This window comes from Triturus cristatus, chromosome 1_1 (assembly GCF_964204655.1).
Source record: "Triturus cristatus chromosome 1_1, aTriCri1.1, whole genome shotgun sequence".
In the NCBI taxonomy this organism is placed as follows: Eukaryota; Metazoa; Chordata; class Amphibia; order Caudata; family Salamandridae; genus Triturus; species Triturus cristatus.
Window position 1 is genome coordinate 104408926 of NC_140579.1, and position 19481 is coordinate 104428406.

Genomic DNA, 19481 nt, shown 5'->3' on the forward strand with positions numbered 1-19481 from the left:
AGGAGCAATGGGAGGAGGGAAAGCTGGAAGACAAACAACTAAGCGTTAGGAGAATGGGAACAGAGACAAAACAAGGCAGTGGGGAGCAGAAAGTGGGCGAAACTAAAGCATAAAACAGAACGACAAGCAGTGACGGGGATTTGGGATGAAAGTGGCGATCTAGCGGGGGTAGTGGGGGCGGGCAAGCAGAGGGAGGGGGTTGCGGAGATGAGTGAAGGTGCTGCGCTGCGGCAGGAACAACTTGCCACACGCAAGGGAGCTCGAATCAGCGCGACAAAGAAAAAAAAACAAGGGGTGGCAAATGGTGTGCACTTTGATGTCCTCAGTGGCCGCGCGGCTCACTGAGGACATCAAAGCAAGTGATCAGACAGTGATTTTCAGGCTGCCAAATGGTGCGCGCGCCCGGCGCACATGCACTGTATTTGGAGGCCTGAAAAGCCACTGTTTGCACTTCCAAAAGTCGCTTACTATAAGTCTCGCCAGAGCAGCGCTAAAGCGCTGTCTCAGGCGAGACCTAAATACACTAAAGGCCGCCTCTCCTTCCCATCATAATGAGAAAATCCAGATCGCTCGGTAGCTGAAAGAAACGCCCCAGAGCCGTTTACACTGCCCGCTCAGACTCCGCCCTGCACATGCCTCAAGCTGAAGCTCCTGAACAGGTAACTGACACCGAGCCCGCTCTATGCTGCCGCACGCTGCGCTTCCACGTGCTGAGACAGCGGTATGACCGGGAACGTCTTACGGCGGCCCCTGCGAAGGAAAGCGCTCTCCCTGAATAAACATGCCGCGCTGTCGCTCAGACCTCCCACTCTGTTTGAGCTCCCTTTACGTATTTTGTTATCCAAAAAATGTCTTTTTGAACTTCCCGCGGCAGCATTGTAAACAACTGTTCAGGACTGTGGCTGGCCCGGAGGCGCTTTAATACCACTAGGCGCTACACACGTGACATATATGGCACTTAACTTGCGAGCATGCGTATTGATGCACGACACTTAACTTCTGGACATGCGCAGTAAGTAGATCGCCATAGGCAGCAGTAAGTGCCACAGTGCCCAGCAGGGAGAGGTTTTAATGATCTTCCAGGCTCCTCTCTCCAATCACTTACTCGCTTTTATTCAGCCGGTAATCGCAAGATCCCAGTGAAGAGCCGCCCACGAGGTACCATGGAGGTGAGATGGGCTTGATATAGTTTGTCGGTACTGAGGGCTCATCACTGTCTGTGCCCCGTTGACAGCTTACCTCTGCTCCCAGTGTCACTTCAGGTTGGGTTAACCACCCGTCAGTGTTACTTCTTCAAATAGGGTTACCCCGCCCCACCACAACCCCTTTCAGGTAGGGTTAACCCTCCCCACGTTGTTACTTCAATCAAGGTTAACCCCCCAGTGTCACTTATGGTAGGGTTAACTCCCTCCCCTCCAGTGTCATGTTCAGGTAGGGTTAACACCCCCTCTAGTGTCCCTTCATGTGGAGTTGAAACCCACACCCCTCCCTCCAGTGTCGCTTTAGGTAGGGTTAACCCCCCTCCAGTGTCACTTCAGGTAAGGTGAACCGTCCTCTAGTGTCACTATAGGTAGGGTTAACCCCCCCACCTCCTCCAGTCTCACTACATGTAGGGTTAACCCCCCCACCTCCTCCAGTGTCACTACAGGTAGGGTTAACCCCCCCTCCTCCAGTGTCACTACAGGTAGGGTTAACCCCCCCTCCAATGTCACTTCAGGTAGGGTTTACCCCCTCCCTCCTGTGTCACTTCAGGTAGGGTTAAAGGCCACCCAGTGTGACTTCAGGTATGTTATACTCCCTCCCTTTAGTGTCACTTCAGGTATGGTAACCCCCCCTACCTTCAGTGTCACTTCAGGTACGGTTGACTCCCCAGTGTCACTTTAGGTAGGGTTAACCCCCCCAGTGTCACTTCAAGTACTGTTACCCCCCCCCCCCTCCAGTGTCACTTCAGGTAGGGTTAACCCCCTCCAGTGTCTCTTCGTGTGGGGTTAAACCCCCCCACTTCATCCAGTGTCGCTTTAAGTAGGGTTAACCCCCCCTCCAGTGTCGCTTCAGGTAGGGTTAACCCCCTTCCAGTGTCACTTCAGGTAGGGTTAACCCCCCTCTCCAGTGTCACTTCAGGTATGTTAAACCCCCTCCCTCCAGTGTCACTTCAGGTAGGGTTAAACGCCCCCCAATTTCACTTCAGGTATGTTAATCCCCCTCCTCCCCCCCCCCCTTCAGTGTCACTTCAGGTATGTTAAACCTCCCCCACCCCCCCTTCAGTGTCACTTCAGGTACGGTTGACTCCTCAGTGTCACTTTAAGTAGGGTTAACCCCCCTTGTGTCACTTCAGGTACTGTTACCCCTCCCCTCCCCACTCCAGTGTCACTTCAGGTAGGGTTAAACTCCCTCTTCCCCGGAGCCACTTCAGGTAGGGTTAACCCCCCCTGCCAGTGCCGCTTCAGGTAGGGTTAACCCCCCCCTGCCAGTGCCACTTCAGGTAGGGTTAACCTCCCCCTGCCAGTGTCACCTCAGATAGGGTTACCCCCCTACAGTGTCACTTTAGGTAGGCTTAACCCCCCTGACCCTAGTGTCACTTCAGTTAGGGTTTCCCCCCACCCCCGTCCCCCCTGCAGTGTCACTTCAGGTAGGGTTAACGCAAAGTGTCACTTCAGGTAGGGTTAGCCTCACCCAGAGTCAATACAGGTAGGGTTACCCCACTTCCAGTGTCACTTCAGGTAGAGTTGACCCCCACTCCAGTGTCACTTCAGGTAGAGTTAACCCTCACTCCAGTGTCACTTCGGTAGGGTTACCTCCCCCCCCCCCCATTCCCGTGTCACTTCAGGTAGGGTTTAACTCCACCTTAAACGCTCATATTCTATATATTCCTATTCCTGAAGCTCTACACACTCCCTTACCTCTTCACCTCTTCGTGGTTCCACTGCCCACACCAGTGTTCTTAACACACACATCCTTACCTGAATGGTGTATTCTTTAACAGATTTCGCACTCATTCCTGTTACAATTCACTGATTCAGCTTTTTTAACCCCAGTAAGACACATAACTGCAGCATGTTTCTCCTCCTCCTCCTCCTTCAGAGCTTGTGCCTTGATCACCGGTGCACCTACACTGTACACTCTTTCGTACTTTGGAAAAATGTTGTTTGCAAGCAACATGAGTATGGTATCCTCCTTTAACATTCAACGACTGTCCTGAGAGTTGGCGGAGTGCACTGACCTGGCGCAGAGGAAACGCCGGGAAGACGAGTGAGGAGTACTCTCTGCCACTCGGGTCAGAGAAATCATATTGTGGTTTTTGTATACCCTGGAAGGAGGACTATAGAAGATTAGTGATTGTATAGACGTCTATCTCAAGCAGTAGATTTCTGGAATAGAGAGATATTTTACAAGCCCTGAAGAAGTCAGAGATGCGGACGCATCATATCTGACGAAACACGTGTTGGCTATTTTGCTACCTGGAGACGATTGTACGAGTAAAGAAAGGATGAATAGTGATGGAAATATCTCAGGAATAAACATCGGAGTTGAAAGAAGACGAACTGGACTTCGATTTCACAATACATACTGAATGGTGCTCAGGATAACATGCCTTTTTGTTATGTATGACTGCCATTGTCAGCCTCCATCACGAGTAGCAGAGTCTAAATCTAGTTATTCACTGTGGTAATATAAGAACAGGAGTAGGCATTCCAGGCGTCTCTATCAGCACTCTCAAATAGCCTGTCAGTGCAGTGCTGGCTTTAGTTTCCGTTTGGGAGCAGAGGCTCATGAGGAGAGGGCCGGGAGACGCATAGAAGGCGGTGGAGGTAGATGGCAAGAGGCTAGCTTTTTAAACATTTGAGGCTGGGAGTTGAGGCTGTTATGGCTGTCTCCACCATTTCCTCTAGGTTCCCCATTATCTCTAGGTCCCTTTTCCTTGACCCATTCCTTGACCTATGAGGTGGCTATCCAGTGCCAGGAGCCAGGGGCTAGAATAAAGTACCATTCCCTCAAGGCTTCCTGTTTTGTTACCTGTCCTGCAGATGTAAGGCAGGGAATTCTGAAGTCGACTTCCACCAACGTAGGTGATGTTATTCTCCCTTCTGGGCTCGGAGAACACTTCTCTCCCTATGTGGTAGCTATGCTGGTTGGGAGAGCATAAACGAATCCCCCTGGCACCCGATGGTGTCAATAGGAACATAATTTTAATAAAAGTCAGTCTGATATGGCTTGTCTTCACTCGGATATGTGAGTGTTGCTGAAAGAGCACTCTTTACGCTTATAGGAGCAGGTCTCTTCGTTCATTGCTACTTTCCCCATTATGTTAGGTAGATTTGTATGGCTCAGATAATCACTTGTAAGGGTTTCCAGGTGGTGGAGTAAGTGTGTAGGTGTGATATTACAGTGTTGGGTGTCAGTCCCTGCAGAAATTATTTGAAGAGCCATGTCTTTAGCTTCTTGTGGAATTCAAGAAGTGAGGAGGAGGCCCGGATGTGTTGAGGAGTTTGCGAGGGAGAACGTGGCTGAGTGCAGGTGTCTTGTGGGTTGGTAGAAGTGCAGGCTTTTATTCAGGTATGCAGGTCCGATATTGTGCAGCACTTTGTATGTATGCATGAGGAGTTTGAATTGGCTGCCTTTGTGGATGGGGAGCCAGCATAGCTCTTTGAGGCGTGGTAAGATGTGGGTACACCGTGAGAGGTCAAGGATTCGTCTTGCTTTGGCATTCTGGAGGCAGTGTAGGAGGTGGTTGGAGCTCCTGGCGTAGAGTGCGTTGCTGTGCTGTAATCCGCTAGTGATGAGGGCTTGCATGATAGTGTGCCTGGTGTTCAGGGGTAGCCATCTGAATATCTTGAAGTCCTGAGAAGAATGTGGAAGAAGGAGGAGCTGACCGCATTGACCTGCGATGCCATGTTGAGCTTGTCATCCAGGATGCTTCCTAGGTTTCTGACACGGTCAGTCAAGGTAGAAGTTTATCCAAACTCAGAAGACCACCACCTGAAGCCCCGTGGAGAGTTCTTGTTCCCAAAGATCAGTACTTCCGTCTTGTCAGAGTTGAGTCATCCAGTCTGCTGAGTTGATAATGCAGTTGGAGAAGTTGCTTCTGATGATGGTGGACTTGTCTGTTAGAGACAGGAGAAGTTGGGTGTCATTGGTGTGGGATATGATGGTGATGCCTTTAGAGCTATGATGTTGGTGACCAGGGTCTTGTAGGGTTGGGCTGAGTGAAGAACCCAGAGAGCCTTCACAGATCAGCTCCTTGGATTCTGATTTATACGGTGGTAGTCTGAATTTCTTTATCCATTCTGTGAGAAAGGATCCTATCCAGTTGAGGGCTGGTCCTTGAATACCTATTGTTGGAAAACCACTCCCACACTAGAAGGGGTGGTGGTGGTCTTCCGGACACACTGTGGTAGCTTGGCTCGAGTGGTCAGGAATCAGGCTCCGTGCTAAGCATACAACATACCCAAACAATAACCATGCGTGCATCCGTTCCAAAAACGACTCTACACCGTAAAAATTATGAAAATAACTTTCTTTATCTGCTTTTTCTCTTAGTTGCTGATTGGAGAAAATAAATAACAATCACAATAGACAAGCTTTTGAGAGAGTGCAGGACAAATAAATACTGGCTTAATGATTCAATAAATAGGGGTGATCATAAATACTGAAGGCATAAATAAAAGTGCAATACAGACAGGCAATTAAATATTCTGAGGCAATAAATACTGTAACCAATAACTATTGTGCATCAATAAATACTGTGGACCAATAAATACAGTGGAACAATAAATAGGTTAAATACAATAAATACAGTGCCCCTAATAAATACTTAAAAGCTGACAGTGACACTCATGGATTCAGATCACTTTTGAATTCCTAAGGGCTGATTTGGCCCAGGCACAGCTTGTGGGGATGTGGAAGGCTTGGGGGTGTCTACTCCCTGGCTTGGTCAAGGCTGAGGCCTAAACTGAGGTAGATAAAGGGGGGAAATACCAGAGACCTGGCTCTCTCTCTCCACACAACCTCTCTAGATTAGTCCCAGTTCACCCCTGGCACAGTCAGGTTGGTTCCAGCACCTCCCTAGCCCCTTAGAGCAGTCTCTCAGGTCTCCACAGGGCCTTAGGCGCCCTCTACTCCACTTACTGCCCTTTTTCTGATGCTCCGACGCCGCTGGAGTCGGGTCGATGCCGTGAGGCGGTTCCAGCTCGATGTCGGCGGCCTCGGCACAATGTCAGTTCTTTGACGACGCCGGCGGCGGCTCCGGTCTCGACGTCAGCGGCCTCGGTTCGATCTCGGCCTCCGATTCGATGGCGTCGGGCAGTCCTACTCGATGTCGACTTCGGGCGGCTCCGGTCCGATGGCGACCTCGGCTTCGATGACGTCGGCCGGCCTTGCCTCGATGTCGACTTCCGGCGGCTCCGGAGTGCGATCCTCACTCCCGACCTCCGGTGCTCCTCACAGGTTTCCGGCGACTCCGGAGTGCGACCTCCACTCCCGACCTCGGCACGATTCTCACAGGTTCCGGCGACTCCGGAGTGCGATCCTCACTCCCGACCTCCGTTACCCTTCACCTCGGTCTCCGACGACTCCGGAGGGCGGACTTCACTCCTCCGATGACGCCGCTCACTCGACCTCGGGTGACTTCCTCCTCGACCTCTGGTATTCCTCACGACCTCTGACGGCGCCCTCTCTCGACCTCTGGCGGCTCCGGGTACGACGTCTGCTTTTCCAGTCAGCGCCGCTTCTCCACCTCGGGCTCCAGGTCTTAGGCTACTCGACGTCGGACTTCAGGGAAACCAGCTTCCAGGTCAGGATCTTGCTGTTCTCTTGTTTCTAAGGCCTGTTCCTGCTGTCCAGGTCCTTAGGATGGTTTTTCTGACTTCTTCCCACACAGGGCTCTAGGCTGGGCTCCGTCAGTAGGGACTAGTATCAAGGGTGGGTTTATGGACCCCACTCCAGGCACAAGTTTCCACCCCTGCTGCTTCACTCCTTCCTCCTTCAAGTTTGTGCTGCTCACTCTTCACCAGTCAGGTGCCAACTGCCAGCTCCAACTGCCAACTCTCTGTCTTAGCTTCCCAACATTCTAAACCGCCTCCAACTGTCACAGGGTTCTGGAATGTTCTGGAAGGTGCTGGTAGGTTCCAGTGGATGCTGGTGATGTCACAGGTGGCCACCATTTTGTGCTTCAGGCCTCCAGACAGAAGTTTCAGGGGTAGCTAAAATGGCTCCCTGAATCTGCAGCAACACGAAAAAGTCTGGTGGTTCCCAAAAAGGAAAAATTCAAACAGGGTTTGAGGCAAAAGTGGGACAAAATAAATAATGATGAGGAGGGACCACCCAAAGGGCTGACAGGTCTAACACGCGTCCCCCCCAGCTGAAAGTGGGGAGAGCTACCCAACCCCTTGGGAGTTCTCATCACTAAGGCGGAAATACCTTGAGAGACCGTCTGCATTGGCGTGGTCCACTCCAGGCCGATGTTCCACCTGAAAGTCCATTCCCTGTAGGGAGATAGACCACCTCAACAACTTGGGATTCTCCCCCTTCATTTGCATCAGCCAACGAAGGGGTCTGTGGTCGGTCTGAACCAGGAAGTGCGAGCCAAACAGGTATGGCCGCAACTTCTTCAGAGCCCATACCACTGCAAAGGCTTCACGCTCTATTGCACTCCACTTCTGCTCCCTGGGAAGTAGTCTCCGGGATAGGAAGACCACGGGTTGATCCAGACCCTCTTCGTTGAGTTGCGATAACACTGCCCCAATGCCATGTTCTGATGCATCTGTCTGGACAATGAACTCCTTGGAAAAGTCTGGGGCCCTTAAGACCGGGGCCTCGCACATAGCTTTCTTCAATTTCTCAAAGGCTTGCTGACAAGCCTCCGTCCAGACTACCCGTCGAGGTTGTTTCTTGGACGTGAGCTCCGTGAGGGGGGCTACGATGGTACCGTACCCCTTCACGAAGCGGCGGTAGTATCCCGTGAGGCCCAAAAATGCTCGGACCTCAGTCTGAGTCTTGGGGGGTTCCCAGGCCATGATGGCCTCGATCTTCGCCTGGAGGGGTTGCACCGCTCCCCTACCCACCAAGTGTCCAAGGTACACTACCGACCCCTGCCCGATCTGGCACTTGCTGGCCTTGATCGTCAATCCAGCTTGTCTCAGGGTCTGGAGAACAGCTTGCAGGTGACGCAAGTGATCCTCCCAGCTGTTACTGAAGACGGCTATGTCATCCAGATAAGCAGCAGAGAAACTCTCCATTCCGGTGAGGATCTGGTTTACCAGGCGCTGAAACGTGGCAGGTGCGTTCTTGAGCCCAAAGGGCATCACACAGAACTGGTAGTGGCCATTGGGCGTGGAGAAGGCTGACCTTTCCCTTGCTCCATCAGTCAAAGAGATCTGCCAGTACCCAGAAGTAAGGTCAAAGGTACTTAGATATTGGGCAGCTCCCAGCCGGTCAATCAATTCATCCGCCCTAGGGATCGGATGAGCATCAGTTTTGGTCACTGAATTCAGTCCCCGATAGTCCACACAGAACCTCAGTTCTGGTTGGGCACCCGGTGGTGCAGCTTTTGGTACTAACACCACCGGACTGGACCAGGGGCTGCTAGAAGGTTCGATCACTCCTAGCTCCAGCATCTTAGTGACTTCACTATGAATGCTGGCCTTCACCTTGTCTGACATCCGGTAGATCTTGGACTTCACAGGTGGGCTGTCTCCTGTGTCCACGTCATGGACGCACAGGTGAGTCCTACCCGGGACAAGGGAGAACAACGAGGAGTACTGCCCCAGGACCTGGCGACAGTCCTCCTGCTGTTCAGGAGTTAGAGATGGGGAGAGAATCACTCCCTCCACCGACCCATCCTTCTCTTGAGACGCAAACAGATCAGGGAGAGGCTCGCTTTCCACGTCCTCTCCTCCGTCAGTCACCATCATCAAGATGACTTCAGGCCTCTCGTGGTGGGGTTTGAGGCGGTTGGCATGCAGCACCCGCAGGGGCTGACGAGGGGTCTTCAGGTCCACCAAGTAGGTAGCCTTACCCTTCTTCTCCAACACCTCAAAGGGTCCTGACCAGCGATCCTGGAGGGCACTAAGCTCTCCCGGTTCGATCACCCACACCTTCTGGCCAGGCTCCAACTCCACCGGGTGAGCATTGTGGTCATACCACGCCTTCATCACTGCTTGGCTGGCTTCCAAGTTGTCAGAAGCTTGCTTCCACAACTTAGCCATTTGGCTCCGGAAGGCCAGCATGTAGCTCACCACATCCTGGGGAAGCTTTCTGGGAGTTCTTTCCCATCCGTCTCTCACCAGGTTGAGAGGTCCACGTACAGGGTGCCCATACAGAAGCTCGAAGGGGCTGAAGCCCACTCCCTTCTGTGGCACTTCCCTGTAAGAAAAAAGTAAACAGGGTAGGAGGACGTCCCATTTCCTCCGCAGGCTTTCAGGCAGACTTCTGATCATGCCCTTCAAGGTTTTGTTAAACCTCTCCACCAGACCATTGGTCTGGGGGTGGTAAGGAGTGGTGAACCGGTATGTCACTCCACACTCCTTCCACATGGCCCGCATGTACGCTGACATGAAGTTGGTCCCCCTGTCGGACACAACTTCCTTGGGAAAACCCACTCGGGTAAAGATTCCCATCAGGGCCCTAGCCACAACAGGTGCTGTTATGGTCCTCAGAGGTATTGCCTCTGGGTACCGTGTGGCATGATCCACCAGAACCAGGATAAACCTGTGACCAGCTGTAGTCGGCGGATCTAACGGACCCACAATGTCGATGCCCACCCTTTCAAAGGGGGTGCTAACGACAGGAAGTGGTTCCAGGGGAGCTTTCAGCTTCACCCCTGTTTTCCCACTGGCTTGGCAAGACACACATGTCCGGCAGTAGGTATCGGACGACACTTTCATCTGAGGCCAATAAAAGTGTGGGACAAGACGGGCGAAGGTCTTGTCTTGCCCCAGGTGTCCTGCCAATGGTATCTCGTGAGCCAACTCCAGAAGGAAGGCTCGATAACGTTGAGGAACTACCAAGGCTCGTGACGATCCGTGTAGGGGTGCCTTGGGTTCACTGTAGAGGAGGCCATCCTCCCAGTAAACACTGTAGTTCCCTTCAACGTTCCCTGCTGCCTGGGCTTCGGCCTGTCGCCTCAGCCCCTCAAGGGTAGGGCACTCCCTCTGGCCCTGGCAGAATTCCTCCCTGGACGGGCCTCCCTCCACGTGCCACTCGGCCGGGATGGGTAGGTCCTCCAGGTTGGTAACGTCCCCCACCGCAGACTCCTGGTCCACCACCTCCGGTGGCCTATCCGTCCTACGGGGTGGGGACGCCGAGGCAGGCTCCTCCTGTCCTCGGTTCTTCCCTTGACTGGCAGCTGGCTGGGCCTTTGTTCCAGGCTCCAGCCGAAACGAACTCCCTCTTCGGGTAGTCGCGGACCTTGTGCTAACACAGGCCCAGTCAGGTGTACCCAGCATCTCGGTGTGAGTCCGGTATTCCACCTCCTTCCAAGCGTTGTGCTCCATGTCATTCCCCAGCAGACAATCGACTGGCACGGCAGGGCTTACGGCAACTCGAAGTGAACCTGCAACCCCCCCCCATTCAAAGGGAACCTCGGCCACTGGATAGTGGCCTGTTCTGCCGTCAGCCATCGCGGCTGGGTGGAGTACATCGGGAATTACCTGCTCTGGAGACACCAGTTGGCTACGCACCATAGTCATACTGGCTCCTGTGTCTCTCAGAGCCTCCCCTCTTTGGCCGTTGATGGTGACCCATTGCCCATACTTTGCGGTATTTGCGGGCACCTGGATCTTAGGAACCATCTCCCGTTCTCCCAGGGACACTAAAGTGACACCCGCCCACTCCCTTCCCTTAGTTAAGGGCATCTCCTCCCCGAGCACTACACTAGCTACTCCGGGGGTCTTTCCTCCAATGGGAGGGGGTGGTCGCTTCAGACACTTCGGATCTCCATTATAGTGTCCAACGCCACCGCACTCGTAGCAATGGACAACCCTTGGCTGCTGACTCTGGCCAGGATTAGGGTTTCTGGGTGGGTTAGCCTTAGGGGTGAATCCTGTTCCCTTCCCTTGGAAGTTATTTTGGGGGCCTTTGGAGAACTCCTTTTTCTTTTCCCCTCCCTCTTTCTTCTGGGGGGCGCCCTGTCCGGCCTTTTGTGTATCCCCTCCAGTCCCCCTTGTGGACACCCGGGTACTAGCCCAAATGTCCGCCTCCTCAGCAAGCTTCCGGGGACTGGTCAGCTTGCTATCCACCAGGTGTTACCGCAGTTCAGGGAAACATTTCTCGAGCAGGTGTTCCTTCAGTACTAGGTCAAACAACCCCTCGTAGTTCCTCACTTCACTGCCCTGAACCCAACCTTCCAGTGCCTTCTTTGCATAGTCCAGGAAGTCCACCCAATTCTGTGTGCCCAGTTTGTGACTACCCCTGAACTTCTGTCTGTACTTTTCGGGTGTTAGTCCAAACTTTCTGATGAGCGCCAGTTTCATGGTGGGGTAGTGGGTCTGCTCATCCTCCTCGAGGGCCAATAAAGCATCCCTACCAGCTGGAGGCATGTACTTGTACAATCCCCCTCCCCAGTACTTCTCTGGAACCCCATGGGCCCTCAACGAGACCTCATAGGCCGCTAGCCACTTGGCGATATCGTCGCCCACTCCATAACTAGCTACTATGTCCTTTGGCAGGTATGGTTTAGGTTCCCTGGTGATCTCTTGGGTTTGGCTGCCACCATTAGGAACAGGTTGTGCCCCGATTCTCAAGATCTGAAGATCTATTTCTTTCAGTCGTAATTCATGGGCCATCCTCTGCTCCTCCTTCTCCTTTTCCAGCCTTGCTAAGTCCCATGTGAGCTGTCTTTTCTCCCTCCGGTCTGTTAGCTCCACTTCAGACAAGCCACCGCTAGAGGCACTGCTGCCCTTCCTAGAAATGGTTCTGGGCCCTGCTGACAGGTTCCCCACCTCAGGTTGGTACATCTCAGCCCCCTCGGGGTCAGGCTCTCCATCCCTGTCTTCCTCCTCAGCCTTGCTTTCTCGGCGTGCCTCCCCCCAAGCCCTTAAGCTGGTTTGGAGTGCACCCTTCTTTGCTCCTGGGGGACAGTACACCCCCTCCCGCTGGCAAAACTCCCTGAGTTGGGCCACAGTGTACGTTTCTAGATTTTCTAGTACAAACTCCATCTTGCCCACTCAGGTTAGAGGACAGGTTTTGGTGCAGTAACTATGCAGGGGGGGTACCTTTAATAATACCTCCTCCCACCACCAGAGTAAATTTGAAAAAAAACAAAAACCCACAATTAGGAAGGCCGCTCTTGAGAAAACTCCCGGTGTAGGCCTATGGACTACCCACAGTTATTGTTGAGTATGCGTAGGCACAGCTCTATCCCACCACTGAACACCAATTTATGTTGGAAAACCACTCCCACACTAGAAGGGGTGGTGGTGGTCTTCCGGACACACTGTGGTAGCTTGGCTCGAGTGGTCAGGAATCAGGCTCCGTGCTAAGCATACAACATACCCAAACAATAACCATGCGTGCATCCGTTCCAAAAACGACTCTACACCGTAAAAATTATGAAAATAACTTTCTTTATCTGCTTTTTCTCTTAGTTGCTGATTGGAGAAAATAAATAACAATCACAATATACAAGCTTTTGAGAGAGTGCAGGACAAATAAATACTGGCTTAATGATTCAATAAATAGGGGTGATCATAAATACTGAAGGCATAAATAAAAGTGCAATACAGACAGGCAATTAAATATTCTGAGGCAATAAATACTGTAACCAATAACTATTGTGCATCAATAAATACTGTGGACCAATAAATACAGTGGAACAATAAATAGGTTAAATACAATAAATACAGTGCCCCTAATAAATACTTAAAAGCTGACAGTGACACTCATGGATTCAGATCACTTTTGAATTCCTAAGGGCTGATTTGGCCCAGGCACAGCTTGTGGGGATGTGGAAGGCTTGGGGGTGTCTACTCCCTGGCTTGGTCAAGGCTGAGGCCTAAACTGAGGTAGATAAAGGGGGGAAATACCAGAGACCTGGCTCTCTCTCTCCACACAACCTCTCTAGATTAGTCCCAGTTCACCCCTGGCACAGTCAGGTTGGTTCCAGCACCTCCCTAGCCCCTTAGAGCAGTCTCTCAGGTCTCCACAGGGCCTTAGGCGCCCTCTACTCCACTTACTGCCCTTTTTCTGATGCTCCGACGCCGCTGGAGTCGGGTCGATGCCGTGAGGCGGTTCCAGCTCGATGTCGGCGGCCTCGGCACAATGTCAGTTCTTTGACGACGCCGGCGGCGGCTCCGGTCTCGACGTCAGCGGCCTCGGTTCGATCTCGGCCTCCGATTCGATGGCGTCGGGCAGTCCTACTCGATGTCGACTTCGGGCGGCTCCGGTCCGATGGCGACCTCGGCTTCGATGACGTCGGCCGGCCTTGCCTCGATGTCGACTTCCGGCGGCTCCGGAGTGCGATCCTCACTCCCGACCTCCGGTGCTCCTCACAGGTTTCCGGCGACTCCGGAGTGCGACCTCCACTCCCGACCTCCGGCACGATTCTCACAGGTTCCGGCGACTCCGGAGTGCGATCCTCACTCCCGACCTCCGTTACCCTTCACCTCGGTCTCCGACGACTCCGGAGGGCGGACTTCACTCCTCCGATGACGCCGCTCACTCGACCTCGGGTGACTTCCTCCTCGACCTCTGGTATTCCTCACGACCTCTGACGGCGCCCTCTCTCGACCTCTGGCGGCTCCGGGTACGACGTCTGCTTTTCCAGTCAGCGCCGCTTCTCCACCTCGGGCTCCAGGTCTTAGGCTACTCGACGTCGGACTTCAGGGAAACCAGCTTCCAGGTCAGGATCTTGCTGTTCTCTTGTTTCTAAGGCCTGTTCCTGCTGTCCAGGTCCTTAGGATGGTTTTTCTGACTTCTTCCCACACAGGGCTCTAGGCTGGGCTCCGTCAGTAGGGACTAGTATCAAGGGTGGGTTTATGGACCCCACTCCAGGCACAAGTTTCCACCCCTGCTGCTTCACTCCTTCCTCCTTCAAGTTTGTGCTGCTCACTCTTCACCAGTCAGGTGCCAACTGCCAGCTCCAACTGCCAACTCTCTGTCTTAGCTTCCCAACATTCTAAACCGCCTCCAACTGTCACAGGGTTCTGGAATGTTCTGGAAGGTGCTGGTAGGTTCCAGTGGATGCTGGTGATGTCACAGGTGGCCACCATTTTGTGCTTCAGGCCTCCAGACAGAAGTTTCAGGGGTAGCTAAAATGGCTCCCTGAATCTGCAGCAACACGAAAAAGTCTGGTGGTTCCCAAAAAGGAAAAATTCAAACAGGGTTTGAAGCAAAAGTGGGACAAAATAAATAATGATGAGGAGGGACCACCCAAAGGGCTGACAGGTCTAACACCTATCTTGTAGAGTCTTCTGTCGAGTGTGTGGTTTGAGACTATATCGAAGACTGCGGAGAGGTTGAGTAGGATAAGGGCTGTGGCTTCTCCTAGGTCCAGCATAATGCAGATGTTGTATATGGCAACGATGAGTGCTGTTTCTGTGCTGTGGTTGTCCTAAATCCTGATTGGGTGTGCTTCAGTAGGTTGTAGTGTTCGAGGTGGCTGGTGAGTTGTCTGTTGATGGCCTTCTCCATCACTTTGGCCTGGTAATAAAGCAGAGAGAAGGAATGGACGTTGTTCAGCTCACTGAGGATGGCTGATTAAAAAAAATGTTTTTAAGGTGGGCATTGACTGATGCATGTTTCCAGACTTCTGGGAAGATGGCAGATATGATGGAGATGTTGATGATGTGAGTGACAGCACTGCTGATTGGTGAACCTCCCACAATGTACATGTGGTGGAGAGATGGGTCCGTAGGTGCCCCGGAGCGTACTGTTTCCATGATTGCTGCAGTATCTTCTTTGGTGAGAGTTTTCCGTTCATTCAGTCATTCGTCTCTTTTTGTGGTGGTTAGGTGGATGATCAGATATTTGGGGTCTGATTTTTGTTCGGAGTTGCTGTAGAACTTTTCTATTTTGCTGTGGAAGAAGTTTGATAACTTGTCGTCGAATTCCAGTGAAAGAGTGATGGTGCTGGCTTTGACCTCGGGGTGGTAAACTTTTGATGATTGTGAAAATCTCCTTGCAGCTGTTGGAGCTTGCCTCTAATCGTTGGGTTAGTGGCCTTCTTTTGGAGACTCTCAGAAGTTGGTGTTAGCGTCTCAGTGTATGGCCTTGTAGGTGGATCTGCATTGTCGTTGGTCCTCCATCTTCTTTCTAGCTGCTTGAGTAGCGTTTAGATTCTTGGACGTCCTCTGTTTACCAGCTGGCTTGTTTGTTGGTTCTTCTTTGTTTGTTGCTTTTGATGGGCTCAAGAGAGTCTGAAAAATTCTTGATCCATTTGATGAAATTGGTGATGTCCTTGTCGAGGTTATTGTTGGTGTTGAGTTAGTCTGTTTGGAGGGCGATGAGCCAGTCTGCCTCTGTTACTTTGTTCCAGCTATGGCTGGGTAGGTTGATGCTTGTGGGTGCGTTGTCTTGCGCTGTAGTGATTACAAAGTTTATGATGAAGTGGTCAGTCCCTGTACGCAGTGAGGTGGTGTTTTAGGTGATCCTATCACTGATAGTGAAAATTGGATCCAGGGTATTTCCTGCAATGTGAGTAGGGCCATGATACTTGAGTGTCTGCGCAACACAAAGATATCTCATCACACAGCCTCAACACTCCTTCACTCACCAAGCACACTACTGAGATCTGAGACCTACTACATGAACATTTGCAGAGCATTCGTATTTTTTTCAAGGCAACATGAATGAACGTTCGCATCAGACATTGCCACAGCAATCTCAGATGACTACAAGATTGTTAGGCAGGACCTCCAGAGCAAGCCCAGAGGCAGAGGCGCCATCATACTCAAGAACAGAATCCTCTGCTTCACCACCACGGACTCCACCGCCAACTATATGGAACACTTCACTTTCAAGCTTCACACCATAGCCAACCTCAGCCTATTAGGAACCCTTATATGCAGACCTCTGAGACCCGCTCCAACTACATGTGCAATTTCACAAACTTCATTGTGCCCCTCATCATCGATGCCAGCACATTCATCCGCCTCACAGATCTCAACTTTCACCTAGAAGACCCCACGGACCCATACTCCACATCTCTCTTACAGACCCTCAGAAAACTAGGGCTCCCCAAGCATATTACCAGACTGATCTATGCCGCTGGTCCTCTCCTGGACCCAATTTACACTTCCCTCAGCTACATCACAGTCAACAATACAGTACCATTGACCTGGACAGACCACGGGCTCATCAGCTTCAGCGTTCACATCCTATAACACCCAAAACCTCACTTCATTGGAACTGCCTGCCGGATCTAGAACAAAGTCACAGAACCCGACTGGACCACCATACTCAGCACGCTCAACCTGAACACGCCAGCAGCCTACCTACTGCAAACTCTGAATACTCCAGCAACAACATTGCCACCATCTATGGAAACTTTGGCCGGCAACCAGACCCCATCACTCAGGTCGGCCAACTCCTCACTGAGACTGGGGAGCAAATACTGACTGCCTGGATCACCATCACCCAGACTCAATAACTACTACCATATGACAGACCACTCGGGCTCCTGCCGACTCCTGCCCAGACCACATCTTCACCAAATGACTCCTTCCTAACAGCGAAGTTCTAACTACCAACCTCAGTGCCTCCACTGACTTAGCCGATATCCCAGACACCTGCAAACCGTCACTCCCCTGCTCAAGAAGCCACTCTCCAACTACAGGCCCATCTCCCTCCTACCATACCCAGCCAAGGTCTCAGAGAAGGTAATCAATCTATTCCTCATTGACCACCTCAACAACCATCAACCCTTTGACATCACTCAATAATGTTTTAGGCTCAACCAAAGCATGGAACTGGCACTCATTGCCCCCACAGACAACATCCGCATGATGCTAGACAGGGGAATCTGTGTCCCTCATCCTCCTGTATCTTTTGACAGCTCTCAGCACCATCTCACACCCTATCCTCATCATGCATCTGCATGACTTCAGTGTCCAAAGACCACCCTCCACTGAATCTGCTCCTTCTTAACTGAGAAAACACAAGCTGGCAGCCTGGCACTGTATTCCTCAGTAGCCTGCAAACTAATCTGTGGAGTAGCACAAGGCTGTTCCCTCAGCCCCACGCTTTTCAACGCATACATGATTCCGCTGGATAAAGTCATGCAAACCCACAACATCAACATTCTCTCCTACGCCAATGAAATGTAACTGATAATCTCCCTCTCAGACAGGACCCCTAAAACAAGAAGCAAGATCACCACCTGCATGACGAATGGAAGCAGTCCAACTATCTGAAGCTGAACACCGACAGTTCAGATGTAGTAATCTTCGGCCGCAGCACCTTAACTTGGAATTCCAACTTGTGGCCGTTGAACTGGGACCTACATCCTCACCCAACAACTACACCAGGGAACTCTGGATCATCAAAGACAACTAACTGAGCATAGAGAGTCAAGTCAATGACGTCACAGCAACGTGCTCCCACACCCTGAAAATGGTAATGAAGATTTACAAGTGCTCCCCTACCACACCAGAAAGACTGTCAGCTTCGCCTTCGTCACCATCAAACTATACTGCGAAAACACCCTCACTGCCGGAATCTCCAAACAACCAACCAGAAGGCTTTATTCCATCCGGAACTAAGCAGCAAGATTGATACTCAAACTCCCACACTGGACCCACACACACACCACACCTCAGGGAGCTCCACTGGGTCCCTGTACACATATGCCCTCACTTCAGACTCCTTACACATACATTCAAGACACTACAAATCTTTATTCCCCCCTTACCTGAATCACCTTCTGCTAACCACACAGACTCCTCCGTTCTGTCCAACTCCTACTTGTACATATCCCATGCATACACAGAAACAAAGCCAAGGGCCGGGCGTTCGTGCACGTTGCCACTAAAGCCCAGAATGACTTACCTCCTCACATCTGAGCCTCCTTCTCGCTTCTTGAGTTCCGTAGTAGGCTGAAGACTTGTCTTTTGAAGTAACCCCTCTAGAGACAGTTTAGACTCCAGTACTCGCATAGCGTTAGGATACCCTCAAGGTTGATAGCGCGCTCTACGAATACTTGTAACCTAGCATAACCGTATCAAGCTCATCCAGATGGAATTACATTGGCTCCACTTGCCAGGCTTCAACATCTTCAAACCAGATGCATCATTCACAAAGCCATAATGAATAACACCCCTGCTTACTTTACAGACAAGCTCACCAACTCTGGTGTCACTCGGCACACCCACAGCCTGGACACCATCAGGCTGGAGACTAAGAACACTACATCACAGTATAGAAGCAAGACACAAACTATCTCAGCTTTTATCACTCGTTGACCTTATTCTTGCCTTTGACCCTGTACACAACTCTTCTGACTTTTGGTGCTGTACAAGTACCATATAAATACAAAGCTACGCACATACACACATGCATTAACATGCCCGGATGAATAGCAATTCATGTTCCCTATTAATTTCCTGCAAATTGAATCTGCAAAATTTAATGGAGCAAAACCTTATCGCCCACTGTAATTACTGCATGCAATAAACACCTTATTGTTTATAGATGTGTGTGAGGGGATTGTCCTTTAATGACCCACTTGTAATCAGGCACTGAGTGTTAAAATTATTTAATTTATTGTTTCATATTTAAAGTGGTCTTCAGCCCCTCCCAGTCAGTTTATTCATTCCGCCTTTTTAATGTCAGAAACAGTCTTAAGTGTATCCATCTCTGCTTTCATTAAAAAGAAGAGGAAGAATGTGGTGGAAAGTTAACATTGAGGTCAATCTATTTAAGATGAACACAGGGACACAGAGTGTATCAGCCAAGATAGAAACATAACAGTTTTTGTTCCAGACACAGGTCCCCTTTGGCAATGCTTCTTGCTGTTTCTCAGCGGACGATTGGAATCTATTACAAGAATGGCAGAAGGAGCTTTATGGGAACGTGATGAAAGAAATTCACCGAGCACTGATATCACTGGGTAAAGTTGCAGTATTGATCATTAATATGAAACGTTGCTGTCATCCGGATACTGCATGTATGTATTCTTGCTCTGAAGTTCTGTCTTTGTTCTATCACTTTTATTCTTCCAGCAGTAAGGTTGTGGGTGTGTCGAGGTGGAGTGGGTACTCCTGAAAAACAGGCAGCAGTGGTTATGATGCATGCTTAAAGATTGCTAGTGGTAACAAGCATTTGCAATGCAATAGGTCACGCATTTACAAGAGTTTGAGCTATTGGCATTGTACAGGACCAGTAACACGTTTTTTAATCATCATGCAGCACTCTCGAGGCTATTGTTTACCCAAAGTCACTAGTTAATTATGCCACAAAAAGTCACAAAAAAATACATTGTTTACTAGACACACAACCAAGCACCAACCAATCACTTCACAAATTTAGAGAATCGCAAATCTTAAAGCAAG

General features: G+C 51.0%; 1 protein-coding gene across 1 annotated transcript in view; it reads left to right on the forward strand.

The window, feature by feature from the left end:
- The first annotated feature begins 1018 nt into the window (after positions 1 to 1018).
- The window catches only part of LOC146869648 (uncharacterized), a 63871-nt gene continuing 45408 nt past the window's right edge, over positions 1019 to 19481 (forward strand). The window contains exons 1-2 of the mRNA XM_085609310.1: positions 1019 to 1169; positions 18913 to 19039. Coding sequence (XP_085465436.1) covers positions 1164 to 1169; positions 18913 to 19039 — 133 coding nt within the window. The 5' untranslated portion in view covers positions 1019 to 1163. The remainder of the gene's footprint in view (positions 1170 to 18912; positions 19040 to 19481) is intronic.